This window comes from Ambystoma mexicanum, chromosome 14 (genome assembly GCF_040938575.1).
Source record: "Ambystoma mexicanum isolate Mex_15411 chromosome 14, UKY_AmexF1_1, whole genome shotgun sequence".
In the NCBI taxonomy this organism is placed as follows: Eukaryota; Metazoa; Chordata; class Amphibia; order Caudata; family Ambystomatidae; genus Ambystoma; species Ambystoma mexicanum.
Window position 1 is genome coordinate 440,632,113 of NC_090940.1, and position 14,746 is coordinate 440,646,858.

The 14,746-nt window shown below is 44.3% G+C and overlaps 1 protein-coding gene across 1 annotated transcript in view; it reads right to left on the bottom strand.

The window, feature by feature from the left end:
• Positions 1-12,864: 12,864 nt before the first annotated feature.
• COQ6 (coenzyme Q6, monooxygenase) overlaps positions 12,865-14,746 on the bottom strand; it is a 158,805-nt gene continuing 156,923 nt past the window's right edge. Inside the window, exons 10-12 of the mRNA XM_069637653.1 lie at positions 14,608-14,723; positions 13,929-14,095; positions 12,865-13,163 (exon numbers count right to left, since the gene is read on the bottom strand). Coding sequence (XP_069493754.1) covers positions 13,134-13,163; positions 13,929-14,095; positions 14,608-14,723 — 313 coding nt within the window. The 3' untranslated portion in view covers positions 12,865-13,133. The remainder of the gene's footprint in view (positions 13,164-13,928; positions 14,096-14,607; positions 14,724-14,746) is intronic.

Genomic DNA, 14,746 nt, shown 5'->3' on the forward strand with positions numbered 1-14,746 from the left:
ACCTAACATGCGCACCACCAAGACTCACCTTATATATACACTCTGTTCCCCACTTTGGGCTACTCTAATAATCACCACAACAATGACCCACACTAACTCTACACCCTGCAATCTGCAGGAGAGAAATACGCGACTTAGAGCTAGGCTGCCACGACTTTATGATCTCAAAAACAAAAGAACTAGACCATCGGTCTTTACACCCATTCTAACCGCCACTAACCATAACCCATCTGCCACAGTTGTTGAAAGACCTCCAAAAATGCAGAATTACTCTCTTCATAACCAGAAGAGATCCAAGCACCCTAAACTAATACCTATTCAAGAAAGAAATACAACTCGCACCCTATCAGGAGCACTCATTAATGCGAGGTCCCTCATAGTACATAACACGAAAATTGTCGACATACTTACTATGGATAACCTAGACTTTTTGTCTGTCTCTGAGACCTGGCTCCATGATGCTGCAGGTCCCGCACTTATGATTGCCATACCAGACAACTACAATATACTCAGAATCGATCGGCCCAACTCTAGAGACGGCGGCCTGGCCATCATTGCTAAAACTAAGTTAGCATTAAGACTCACCCCACCTCCAGCAATTACATCTTGTGAACTACTATTAGCTAAACTACCCATCTCCAATAATAGTACACTAACTATTGTCCTGGTGTACAGACCACCTGGCCCTCTAGGTAACTTTGAGGAAGACCTTTCCAGCCTCCTCACGAACATCAAAGATTCCACCCAGCTCCTATTAGGTGACTTTAACCTGGGATTTAATGATGTTGAGGACAAACAGGCCCAATCTATCCAATCGATTTTAGTCGAACATGGCCTTACCCAAAAAGTCTTAGCTCCCACACACATAAAAGGATGCACACTAGATTGGATAGTCAACCTGAACTGTGCCACTAACGCCACAAACCTGGACCGACCACCACCTTATCTGTTTCTCATCCATCATAGAACCTCTAAAAGTAGATACTCGTGAAATAGCACCACCGTGCTAACCAGAAGCAAAAAAGAAATTACTGCTGAAAAACTACTCCCCCCCCCCCTCCTACAAGCTCTCACTGCTAGCGCTAACAACTCTGACCCAAATACGATAGTTGATACATTTAACAATACTATGTCCAAAGCCTTGGATACTATTGCCCCAATCAAACTACGTAAAAGTAAACAAGAATCACACCTCAATTCTTGGTTCACCCCCCCCCCCATCTCAAAGAACTACAAATCCAAAAACGTAAACTCCAAGCAATCTGGAGGTACTCACCTTCAGCTGAGAATAAAACTCTACTTGTTAACCTTGCGAACAAATACAGGAAAGAAATAATCCAAACAAAAAAAAACACCATCAATGAGAGAATCAGTAAAGCTAACTCTAAAGAACTCTTCTCCATCCTCCGGGAAATGGAAAACCCAATTGCTCCCACGGATAATGTCTCCAAGGACAAACAATGGTGCACTAGCATCCAAAATGCATTAGCAAATAAAATAACTCTACAGTCCAAAATTGCAAAGAAGAAAGCCTCCTTGAGCTCCACAGGAACTCATACCACTCCTCTGACAGATACACCAAGTACAGACACACTAAGTAGCTGTAAACCATTTAGGTTTACCAACATATCCATACTGGAAACTGAAAAGGTTATATCATCTCTGAAACCATCGAACTGCCAGGGCGACAGTTGCAAGTTATTAAAGACGCAGCTAGAGATTTAGCACCCTTCATCTCTAAGCTAATTAATGCCTCCTTTAAATCCCCACCCTTGCGCACACCCACAACACTATGAATGCATGCATACAACCATGCAGGCAGCTAACATAGTACACAAACGTAACATACATAGCAGCACTTCAACCCAACTCCCTCACTCCATAAAGCACCCATTGAGAAAAACAGGTCGCAATTACCACGATCCACAGACATACCATAGCCTCGCTCACCCCTACCCACTACCATTCCCCAGGTAGCGTTTCACTAGCAACCTAACCACAATATTGTGACAACATTGGCCCTACCGCAACAATTCTGCACACATCATATTAAAGAACCCAAATAAAATGCACTTCAACCATTCCCTGTGCCATATTGCCAGTATGCACACACTGCACCAAGTGGGCACACTGCGTGACTTTTCATTTCACCATCTCCAATCACACATCCAAAACTTTACCATATTCTACCATCCACCTCACCTGCGGAACCAAACATACACTCCTGCCAGCTCATTTCTACTGCTCTGTCATCTGCAATACACTGCACAACCATTCTTTACAGGTCATCATGGTCTACCAGATGCACAGTTAACATTGCATTAGTGGAATGGATTTCCCAAAGTCCAACGCTCTTCAATCCATGGCCTACAGCCTACCACTTTCGGCCATACACGCAATAGGCTACCCTTTCAACACAGGCACTGCAACTCCACAGTGACAGTATGCAAACCTAGCACCCACTGCATCACTTTTCACAGCACCATACCCAAGAACACATCAAAAAGTTTACCATGTTGTAGCAGTATTCTCACCAGCAAAACCACACAAGCAGTCATGGCAGCTCACTTCTCCTGCTGTATTGAAACTGAAATGTGCTCCACATCTGAATGGGTGTCACAACCCTCCGCCTGCTGCAGCCTCTAAAATGCCTTACTACCGTGTGTGTCCTAAAGTCCTAACCTCTTCATTGCATTGCCTACGCCCTTCAGCCATGCACCCAACAGTCTACACCTTCAAGACTGTCAGTGCTACGTAATACCATCATCTTTTTCATCCACTTCGCCTATCCACATACACAGCAGTATCACCAGCACTTCTACCCAACCTGTGCACCGCCATGGACCTATACAGCTACAATTTGCACCACTTACCATAATGTAGAAAGATAACACTCTGTCCTAGACCCCTGTGCGCCTTCATTCATATACTATGGGCGTCCCACTTCCATTCCCAAACAATAGTGCCACTGCCAACGTTGCCACATTCAGTTTTCAACACTATTTATTTATTTGCATTTTTAAAGCGCTCACAAAGCCCGCGGGCATCGAGGCGCTGTTACAGGAATTGCTTGTTTATTTTTTCAGTTGCGTAATTGTTTTTTCTTAGTTGCGTATTTATAACGCGCTTAAATATCCAGAGGGGTTTCTAAGCGCGGACCCGGGGATCGAACCTGTGTTGCTTCGTGTCGTCTTGCTTCCAAAGTGAACATGTTGCCGCTGAGCTACCCTCCCGGGACAAGCCTACTGCAATAAATTTGCACACACCGCACTGTGCAAGCACCACCCTGCAGCAGATGTACACCCACACTTGCTTTACTGCACTAAATTTGGTAAAGGCCTACGCTCTTCGCTGCATGCCCTACCGCCTACGGCCTTAGTCCATGCAGCCAATATTATAAACCTTCCACAAGCCCAACGCAGCTTCCTTAACCCATGCATGCCACCATGTGCCCAAGTACTGCATTCCATCTGCATAACACACCCACCTGCGCTCCCACCCAACCCATTTCATGTGCAAATCATTCCCCTTCTACACTGTACCTGCCACCACTTTCCACAGAAAGAGGTGGCCGCAAACAGGTGACCTGCACACACATCCAGCAATCACATACAGAACCTCTACATTGCAGCCATTCACATAAAAACATTTTTTTTTTAAAAAGGGAGGTAGCTATAAGCATATATAACTAATTTTTTGGGACATACATTTCAGTACTTCCCCAAAAAAAGTAGTGGTCGGATTTCCACCAAACACACAAAAGCACGCTTTCTGACCCAAGCCCCTCCAGCAAATTTGGTGAAAATCCGTCCAGCCGTTCGGCCTGTAGTTGTGCACAAACTCTTTCCCCATTCACTCTATGGGGAGGGGGGGTTGTAAATGTGGGACCACCCTTATAACTTTGCTCTCCCCCCCCCCACTAAACCTCACCAAACTTGGAGAAAAAATTCTAAGCCGCCCCAATACTTTTTTGCAAGCTTTGGTGAGGATTCATCCGGGGGGAGCAAAGTTATAAACCACCAAAAAAGTGCTCTTCCTATGAGTTTAGAAACTTAACCATAACTACAGTTTAGTGGATTTTCTTTTGCATATTATAGCGTTATTTTGTGCAATATTTTAAATGCGTTACATATGCATGCATGAAATGGAATGCCTGTACAAAAAAAGAGACTTTATGCATATATGTAAGCTTTATTCTTAAAGTTTTGAAACACTTGTGTACGAGCGCGATATAAATAAAATATCATTACATTTTAAAATACACAAACATACCACAGCCTCCACCAACCCTACCCAGACCCATTCACAAAGTATGGTATCCCTGTCAACCTGCCCACCACTGTTCCACAACATTGGCCCTAGTGCCACAAAGCATCACACAGCAGCATAGTTACCAATCACAATTAAAGTACACTTGTACCATATCCTCTGCCATAATAACAGTATGCAAACCCAGCACCCGCTTCCCACATGGCATCACTTTTCACATCTCTAACTACACATCAAATACTTTTCCATTTTGTAACAGGGTCCACAGCACCAAAACCAAACATGCAGCCATGGCAGCTCATTTGCTCTGCTTTATTGTGTTTCAAATGTGCTGCACTTTTTTCACCACCTTCTACGTACTTCACGTTGCAAAATGCATTAGTACCGTATCTGTCGTAAAGTTCTAGCCTCTTGCGTGCATGGCCTACGGCCTTCGCCCATGCCCACAACAGTCCACGACTTCAACAGTCTCAATTGTACATAATGTCACCATCCATTCACCAACTTGTAACTAGTGCACATTCCAAAATGCATTAGTGCTGTGTGTGTCCTAAAGTCCTACCCTCTTGCGTGCATGGCCTACGTCCATGCACCCAACAGTGTACACCTTCAAAACCATCACTACTAAACATAAGTGCACCATCCATGTGACCAACTTCACCTATCCACATACACATCCAGCACTACTACCTAACCTTCTCACCGCCATGTTCCTATACAGCAGCAAATAGCACAACTTACCCTAATGTACAAAGAAAACACTCTCCTGCATCCCTGTGCACTCATGCACATACTATAGCCGCCCCTCCATTCCTAAACTGTAGTACTGCTGCCAAAGTGCCCACATTTGGTTCGCAAAAGTAGCCTACTGCAATCATTTTGCACACACCGCACTATGCAAGCACCACCCTGCACCGGATGTACACCCACAGTGCGGTGGGTAAGTTAAAAGGCTACGCTCTTCACTCCATGCCCCACTGTCTCTGTCCTTACTCCATGCAGCCAATATTGTAATCCTTCCACTTACCCAACGCAAGTTCCTTAACCCATGCATACCAGCATGTGCCCAACTACCACATTACATCTGCATAGCACACCCACCTGCGCTACATCCCAACCTATGTCACTGACGAAATGTTCCCCTTCTAAAACATACATACCTGCCACCACTCTCCACCGAAGTAGGTGTCCGCAAACAAGTGGCGGCACAATGTATGGGGCCTTTGCGGCACCTGCCTCCAATCACCACACAATGTACTCGCCTGTATAGGTGCCCGCCAGTTCAGCCAGTATGCGCGACCACTACAGGCACTCCTCCGTCTTCTTCCACTTACACACGTTTCACATTACCCACTTTTCACTCCCGCCACCCATTCCGTAGTGTCCATTTTCCACAACCTTCCGCCGATGCACTATCTTCCGATGCACCATGGTGCGTTTCCCAAAAACGTTGATGCAAAGCACGCTTCCCTCCAGCCAACCACCGGCCTCGTCCAACGTTCGCTGACGTCACGGCATACCGCAGGCCAATGACACTGGTCCGCGGAGCAAACAGGGAAATGGATCCGCAGAGCGGACCCATATACAACTAATTTTTTGGGACAAACATTTCAGTACTTCTCCAAAAAAAGCAGTGGTCGGGTTTCCACCAAACACACAAAAGCACGCTTTCTGACCCAAGACCCTGCCGCAAATTTGGTGAAATTCAAAGCCCCCCATTTACTTTTTTTGCAAAGTTTGGAGAGGATTCGGCCAGGGGGAGCGAAGTTATAAGCCACCGAAAAAGTGCTCTTCCTAGGAGTTTACCAACTTAACTATAACCACACGGCCGCTACCGTGGGCCGTGTAATTTAGTGTATTATTTTTGCACATTATAGTGTGATTTTGTGCAATAATTTAAATTCGTTACATCTGCATGCATGAAATGACTGTACAAAAAAGAGACTTTATGCATATATGCAAGCTTTATTCTTAAAGTGCACTGTTATTTCAACATGGCGCGCTGTTAGCACAAGGAATTTCCAGTGGGTAAACGCACGCTTACACCATCGTTTATGTTGTTGAATATCAGACTGCAGATGGTTCTCACGTTGTTTTAAATTGGAACGCTGGACATGGATTGTTTAATATTAGCCTGACGAAGCCCCAGCTGAGGTGGAACATGTGGCGAACTGTGCTAGGGGATTTTTTTCTCTGCCATGTTTCTACTGCTCTTTTTTATTTTAATATGACGAGAGTTTGATTAAAGTCATTTATACACCGACCAGTGGTGTGCCGTGAACATTTCTTTTTCTTGGGAATGCGAGTATTCTCGTGTTTCCTAAAGGATTTGTGGATCACATTTATTGTATTTGTATGTATGTTTGATTGTTTATGTATTTTGTTTAGTAAAAAGTTCCTAGTTGAACTAATTCACTAAAATAAAAAATATTGTCCACTTCTTCTCTAGCTCCATAATTTGCAGTTCCAGCTCTGTTAAACCGTTGTCCTACGCCAAGTCAAGAAGATCTGTAAAGAGGTAATTTTTTACTCTCCTCACCTATCCTCCAATTTTGTAAACTAGTTTTTGAGCTCAGAAATGGAGGATTGGGCATACGACTGTATAGTCCGGATTTCCAGCAGACAGTCATTATCCTCGTTAGTGGCCACATTGCTGGAGGGTGGCAGCACAGTTTGGAGTGAAGTCTAGGACTCATGCCAGGCTTTTGAGAGCCAGTGGAACGTTGAAACGTTTGGCTAGTTTCCCTCCAAGGCAAATGTATATGTTCTCGTCTTAACAAGTAACCAAAGCATCTAATAATCCGGTCACGAGAGACAACAGCTGAATGCAGGACTCGCATGTGCACAATGAGGATACCCAATGAGTCTTACACCTTGCAAATGTGCCAGCTCCACACCCAAAAATTGCCCCGTGTGCTATTTTGACTGTTACACAGGGGAAATGAACGAGCTCATGCAGAGCGTGCAGGTGGAGCTCCCTTTTCCTGCATCACCAAGCAATGTAACAAGTTCACAAAAGTTTACTTAACTCCTAAAACAAAGATTGAAGTAATGTGAGGAAATAAATATGTCATTATGGGGAGCAGCACGATAAATCACAGTTTGAAGCGGTTACTACATAGGTTCAGAAAGCACCTCTGGTTGCACCTTTACATGCAACCTTACCACAGGCCAATCACAGGGGTTCACCCGTGGCACAGTGCCTCAAAGGAAATCACTCCAGGGAAAAACCATTAAGGGGCCCCAGCTATTCAGCTCTGTGTTCAGCACAGACTTACATAATCAAGTGAGGGATCTACAACTGGCCTTAATGAGGGGCTGACACCAAACAAGGGAAGCCACACCTCTATGGTAACCTTGACAGAGTGACAAGGATGAACTCTCAGGCAGGGGTAGCAGGCCGACACTAAGGTACAATTAGTTCACACACTTACCTCTAAAAAATGTACCCATTGATATACCGGGAAATGCATTCTGTAATTGTGCTACACATATAGACCATTAGATCAAGTAAGTATTTCAAACATAAAATAAGCATAAATAGATACATAGTACACTATGTAAACAGTAATTGTCTAAATGGACTTTGCTCACTTAACTGCCTATATGTGGGACGGCTATCGCAGAAAGGCACCAAACAAAACTGGGGAGGTGGGGGTGCAGAGAACATGGGAAGGTTAATCCCAAATGGGCTTGCAGAATTAAGTACAGTGTCCTGAAAACACAACCCATTGCTTTTATATATGAAGTGGGAGAGGAACTCCTTTCCACTGAAGAGGCCCTTCTTTTAGAAGTTTTCCTCTCAGATGATTTGCTGGCGTGAGTCTTAGCAGATTCCTCATCAGAGGAAAAGTCCCCTGGCTTCCAAATGCAGAAGAAGTCTTCTATGTCTGTCTTGTAGGGTCGTAGTCGAAAAAGACTTGCAAATGTGACATTTCTGGATGTCATGAGGATATAGACAGTATATGCAGTGATCATGGGGGGTCTTTCATGTAAATCACCTTTCTCCTGCACCTCGTGCAATCCCTGAACAGGGAAGGCTTCTTGGTAGCCTGAAGTTCAGCCATCTGAAGAGAAGGTTCACTCGACAAATTCTGGGTCAAATAAGAGTATATTTAAAAATATAAACTATTGTAGAATAGAAGAAAATCGAAAAAGCTCAGAGCTTGAGGATTCCCTGGGTCAGTTAGACTGCAGTGAAAAATCTGAAGATGTCTGCCCGGGGCGGAGCTTAATCCCCGTCACCTCATTGTTTGGGGCCATAAAGGACCAAAGTGAGGTGGAGGGACTACACAATAGAATGGCTCATAGGTCATAATGACTATGTACATGCATTTCTATGTAGCAATGTGTGTATGTTTACAAAAAAAATATAATCATTTTTATCACAGAGGATTCCCAGTCTGACGAGGGGGAATATTCAAGCATCTGAATCTATGAAAGATCCAATGCTGGAGAAGCAGACATTTCAACCAGCAGGAAAACCATAGCCAAAGGCCTCCAAGAACTAAAGTTACAGTTGAGAAACAGTTACCTTTGTCATATACTTCAGGGAAAAATATTTACACAGTCATCAATACCAGCTACTGTGAAACATTACAATGAGCTAGAAATAAACAGCATGGCTTAAAATATAAATGTATATATTATAAAATCTGGGAACATCCTAAAATTCAGTTTTTGGGTTCAGATCATACTGAACCCCTTTAGGCACTTTAGAAGAGTTCCAGTACAGGTAGAAAGTTTCCGTAGGAATCAAGGGAACACAAGTCAAAGGGCCATCCACTTTAATGCAAGGGACTCTGTTCTATGGCACAGGTGCGGATTAAGTGGCAAACAATCTCAGGCAGGGCCAGAGTAGACCCCCAATAATGAGATCCATATATCAATGTATGAACCAGAAGTCCCATAGGAAGATGTAGCAGAGCAGGCGGACCCCCAATGTAAATCTATGGGAAATGCCGCTCTGCCTCGCCTCAAGAGAATCTCGATCCTCGAGAGGGGTTGGGGGAAGTATCTTTAATAACACCAACCACAGGACCCAGAGGTTGGTATTCATGTCAGCACTTGGCAATGCAAAAACCTCCAGCATGGCAAAATAACCCGGGTAAGTACAGGCTTCCTTTCTAGGTGTGGTTACCAGATCCTGGTGCCCATGGACATGCACCAAGATTGAACGACAATTCTCTCAACCCAGGAAAGGAACAAAACAACCTTCCCATGACGTCTACCTTCAAACCCGAAGCAAAGAATTCAGAGAGGAAGAGACTGGAAAGATGGAGGAACCTGTGAAGATGTCTCCCAACAGCTTGGTGGATAAAGAAGGGTGGCAACATAGCAGACAACTATCCCAGGAAGGGGTTAACTGCTGGGAGGCACCTTTGGACGTCCCAAGCAGATCAGGCGGGCTGTGGGTGTCTCAGTTCCCTCATTGGCAACAGCAGCGACCCACAGCCAAGCGGAAGATCCTCGTGGTAAACGGCTCAGAGAACTGTTCTAGCATAGTAGGATCAATCAGCTGAAGGTGGAGGGGGGGGAAGCAGAAAACCATATTGACATATGCCCAAACCACTTTATCAAGCCAGTATGATCAAATAAGTATTAAACTGCAGGAATCTGTGGGAAAACTTCAGCAGGTTGGCAGACCGGTTTCTTCCAAGTAGCAGAAAAAAGCAACAAGAGAGGGAAGCAGGGACCATGTAGATCTATAGGTCTACTGCAAACTGGGTCCGGCCAAAGGCCAGCCCACAAATCAATAGAAAGGACACAAGGGTCGGTCAACCAACCATACTGGTCGATCAGCAGGCCAGCCACGCAGCCTAGACCATTCCCACTGAAAGAGGGAGCTCTCAGGGACCTACACTGGTCAAGACCCGTTTAAATCAATATGGAAACTGCCTTGTGGGCTCAGAAAGAGCCCACATGGTCAGAACAGCCATTCTAAGGTCACAGCATGGTTGCCCTGAACGAAAGCCTTAAACTATAAAACAGCTGCGAGCCGGATTTAAAAAAAGAAAATTGCATTGTTGCTACCAAAAACACACATTTGTCTGCCAATGCAGTGAAATGGTTTGTACCCCTGGTGAAGCCAAAACAAAAGTACACCTGCCACCAACCTTCTGCCTAAAATCACTGTAGGGTGCTATAATCACACTAGGCCAAAAATGGGGTGCCCACGAAGCAGCCCAGTTACAGGGTGCCTAAGGGGCAACCCAATACCATATACATGAAGGTAAAAAAAGACTGCAATGGTAAAGAGGCTTCTGTAAAAGTCAATCTGGCCACCAAACAGCAGCTAGTGATCCAAACAAATACATTTAAAAAAGCTGAGGCCCTGTAAAGTGGCCCTTTAATTTCTGATAACAGGAGTTTTCTCTTGACAGTAGGTTTAAAGTCAAAACAGTATCTTAATGTATACGTTGGGTTAGTACCCTGGTTTGGGAAAAGTATAAGGAAGTAAGGCATCAAAGAGCTCACTGGCTTGTAACCCTCAGGAATGATTGAACTTTCACTCTGCAGGAACTAAGTCAAGGCAATTATCTGAACAAAAGCAGAAACTGTGTGGGAGTACTCTCCTGTTATGAGCTGTGCGAGGACAGCATACACAATCAGCAAAATCCTCTTAGGAGTTCCCTGAACTCTTAACTTCCACATTCAATTTGTGATCCATGGCAAAAAAAAAAAAAAAGAGAAAATCTTCTCCACTAACTGGTCCCCATCATCCTGCCCTCTTTGGTGCATCGGAAGATTTTCCAGTGAACTCCATCAGCACAGCGCTGGGGCCCACTGGTCTGCCACTTGTGCAAAACTCCTAGATCGGTTGCCAGCCCTGGCAAGGGATCAGTGTCACCACTTCCAACACCACAGCTCGAGGTGCTTGCATGGAACACTACAGATATTTGATGATAAAGTCTCACAAAAGGAGATAAGAAGCATACCAATATCCAGTACCACTGCACCGTTCAACCATGGTCGAGATTAAGAGGCATTCTTGAATTAGCACTATGCTCAGCACTGGGGCACTTGCACTGAGAATCGTTTCACCATTGAAGGACTTACTGAATTCTTAGTTTAAGAGTGAGTTCTTGCCAATTTAGCAAGCACCAGACACTGACCTAAGTACTTCAAAGACTTTTGATCTACGCTGTAGAGAGTGTGAGAACCTCAATCTTTTGATTATTCAGTTGCAAGAAAGGAGCTCAGTAGTTCGTTGTGAGGGGTTAGTAGCAGAATAGATTAGGAACAGTGTTGGCATATCTTAGGCTATATATGCACAAGTCCAGTTAGTACACAAAGTTGAATCTACTCAACTCTGAAGAATCACTATCTGGCTGTATCCACAGTGAGGCATGGGAAGACTCCTCCTTGAGAGTGTCACCTTGGACAGCAAGAAAATGACAATACAAACTAAAGCTCTTAACAGCATTACTCAATTTAAGGTGCCTCTGGCCAGTGTTGGTAATCTCCAGGAACCCCGCAAAGAAGGTCGGGTAACAAAGGACATTGTCGAGTGGGTAGTTAATGGAAAAAGGCAGTCAGGAACAGAAAGTAGGAGTAAGTGAGCTAACTAATGTTTTTGAATTCCTTATTCGCAGATCTCTGTTTGAACTGAAGAGTTGTTTTCTTTATTTTGTCTACCCCACTCAAAAGAGGTAGTTTCAAATTCAGCTGAGAGATACCAACTACACATAGAACGCTCTGAGTTGGTGCAGAGGATCTGGGGGAGTCAGCAGCTCTAGTGAATTTGCACCAGTCGGGACCCTGACAGCATGCATTTGAAAGCCCACCAGGACAGAGCCAAGAACAGATGGAAGGACCCAAAGTCCTCATTTCCAGGCAGACGGAACAAGTACAAAGCATTAAGATGTAGACTACGTACTACAAACACACATGGTGGGTTCGGCGCATTGGGAAAAGTCCTTGGCTTTTACTTCATGAAGAGCTGCACTGGAATCAATCCAGTGCTACAGCTCCCTTTCACCCTCCTGACAAACTATCCTCCAGGTATGCTGAGGCACCCTACTACTGTTCTCAGGAATGAAAGGGAGCAGCTCCTTTCCAGACTGTGCACAAAGGGGTAGGTGGTGAGTGATAAAGGGTCTGAGTTACTCCCCTCCTCCCCCACTCTCATCAATGCAATATACAACTTAAACATGGCAGTTCATATCTTCCCAAGTCTGCCTTGCGATTTAGTCCATGTGATCTCACTTCCCAGCCCTGTATATAAAATTCCACTTCTTTCCAAGATGCACATTTTCACCTACCTTCTCGAAAGAAGACTGGTTTAGCCCTAAGACAGGCAAATCCAGGCAGATGCATCTTAATCTTTCACTTCAGTCTAGTCCACAATAGGTTTTGTAATTATTAACTAAATAATCTTTTTTTTTTTTTTTTTTTTAAACAGACATATGTTATGCTTAATTGTTTGAAATTGCAAGGTTCAAACTTTGCCCTTACGGCATCACGCCACTCTGAATACTCCACCTTGGAAAGATTCTAGAAAAATGCAAATTCAGGTGTTCCTCCCAGGCTTCTGTAGAAAAGAGATTTACTTGCACAATGCTGCTGTCTCCAGCCACCAATTACAGTAACAAATGACCTTAAAAATAGAGCTTTATTAACAATAAAAATAGTGTAATATACAGATTAGAAATAAGGTCAAAGTCTCACAGCAGGTTGAGTTCTGGTATCAGTATTAAGTACACTGGCAGCATTTGGCTACTGAATTGCGTAAAACACATGAAGTTATGAACGTGCGCACTCCGAAAAGTGAAATAAGATAAATCGCCCTTGGCAGCGAAGCCAAGGTATGGCTGTCCTGTTTGAAGTGTTGTGAGGGTTGCCACATGCTCAGTCCAGCAACATCACTTGCTAGCAAAGGCCATTATCTGCTCCTGCAGTGAAAGGAACACAAGAAACACATGTGTACATTTAATTTCTTGACAGCACATAAAGTAACCAGATCAGATGTAAGGCACCAAGAGATTTCTGGAAGAGGCAAGCCCTCCTGAAGCACGCTTCATTAACAAAGTAGAAGCAAAATCCTCAGATCAGTCTAAATGTTACTGTGCTGTTCCCAAGAAAGTCAACTAGGGTATGTTAGATGCCATGGCTTCAAGGATATCACCCAACAAAGGGAGTGAAATACCACCTGATGATCACTCAAATTTGCAGTAACAGCAGTGGAGATGGGGTGAGTGTTTAGTAAAGGGGGCACCCCACTAGAGAATACAGGCACCACATCGTAATGTAGATGCCAGACACCAAAATTTGAAGATTAGCATCTTCACTTCACTGTTGAACTGAGCTTGATCCAAACTTCAAGGCAAGAAGGTTCACAACCCCGAACTAGAAAGCAAAGTCATTGAGCCCTCGCAACTGACGAGAGCTTGGTCCATCACTCTAGGAACAGTACTCGTTAAAAAGGGAAATCCACCTCCTGCATAACCCAGAGCAATAAAACAAACATATAATGCAGCAACCACAACTTTGCACCCATATGACACGAACATACAACAATGGGGGTGCTGGAACACAAATCATGGTGGCAACTGTGGCTTTATGGGATGTTCTGTACTTTAACCAAAAAAAACAAAATCACCCCTCTGGCAAAATAAAATAAAATGGAATGGACTTCTGCACTTCAATGGAAATCTTACCTTTACAGGTGATGCTACATTCGTAGCCTGCAATCCCAGAGTCCTCAGAAGAACAAAGGGGGCGTTCTTCGAAGAGTAAAGCCTCTTCAGTAAATCAATGGCAGCCATCATGGGCAAGTTATGCCTCTGCCTTTCAGTCTCATACTCCAAGAGATGGCGTGTGGATCCTGCAGCCAAAAAAGTAAACAAAAAAGCAACTTACTCATGCATGGAGTGCTACACTTCCTCCCACAATGCTCATATCCCCTTACCTTCCAGCCACTTCTGAGTGATCTATACCCTCTTTCAAAGGACATCTAGCCAATTGCACCACTAGGTCCTACTTCACACCCTCTGCAGTGTCCCTGCAGCACCTATCACATCTCAGCAAACGCTGTGCTACCCATCCAAGCACCCTATGCCTTGTACCTGTAATCCAGTTGATGGGTCCCCGATGTGCAGCACTCTAATGCTTCCCAGCCAGTTTTGTGCTTTATAAGTCTCCAACAGATACCCCAAAAATCTAGTCAAACTGTTCATCAAGCCTATTGGAAAGCAAGTGTTTTAAAAATTCAAGGAACACAACATGCCCAGTTCGGATGTATCCCTGCCTAGCAGCCACCCTTTCTCAGACACATTACTACCAGATTGTTGTCTGTACTGTAGTCATCATACCTGGGTAGTGAAATATATCAATTACCTAGATCCTTCCCAGCAAAAGCAGCTTTGCTCAGCTGCTGCGCAAGGCTAGACACATCGCCAAATCCCATGTTCACACCTTGCCCTGCAAGAGGATGTACGCGGTGTGCAGCATCCCTGAAAAAAACAGAACAGGAAAT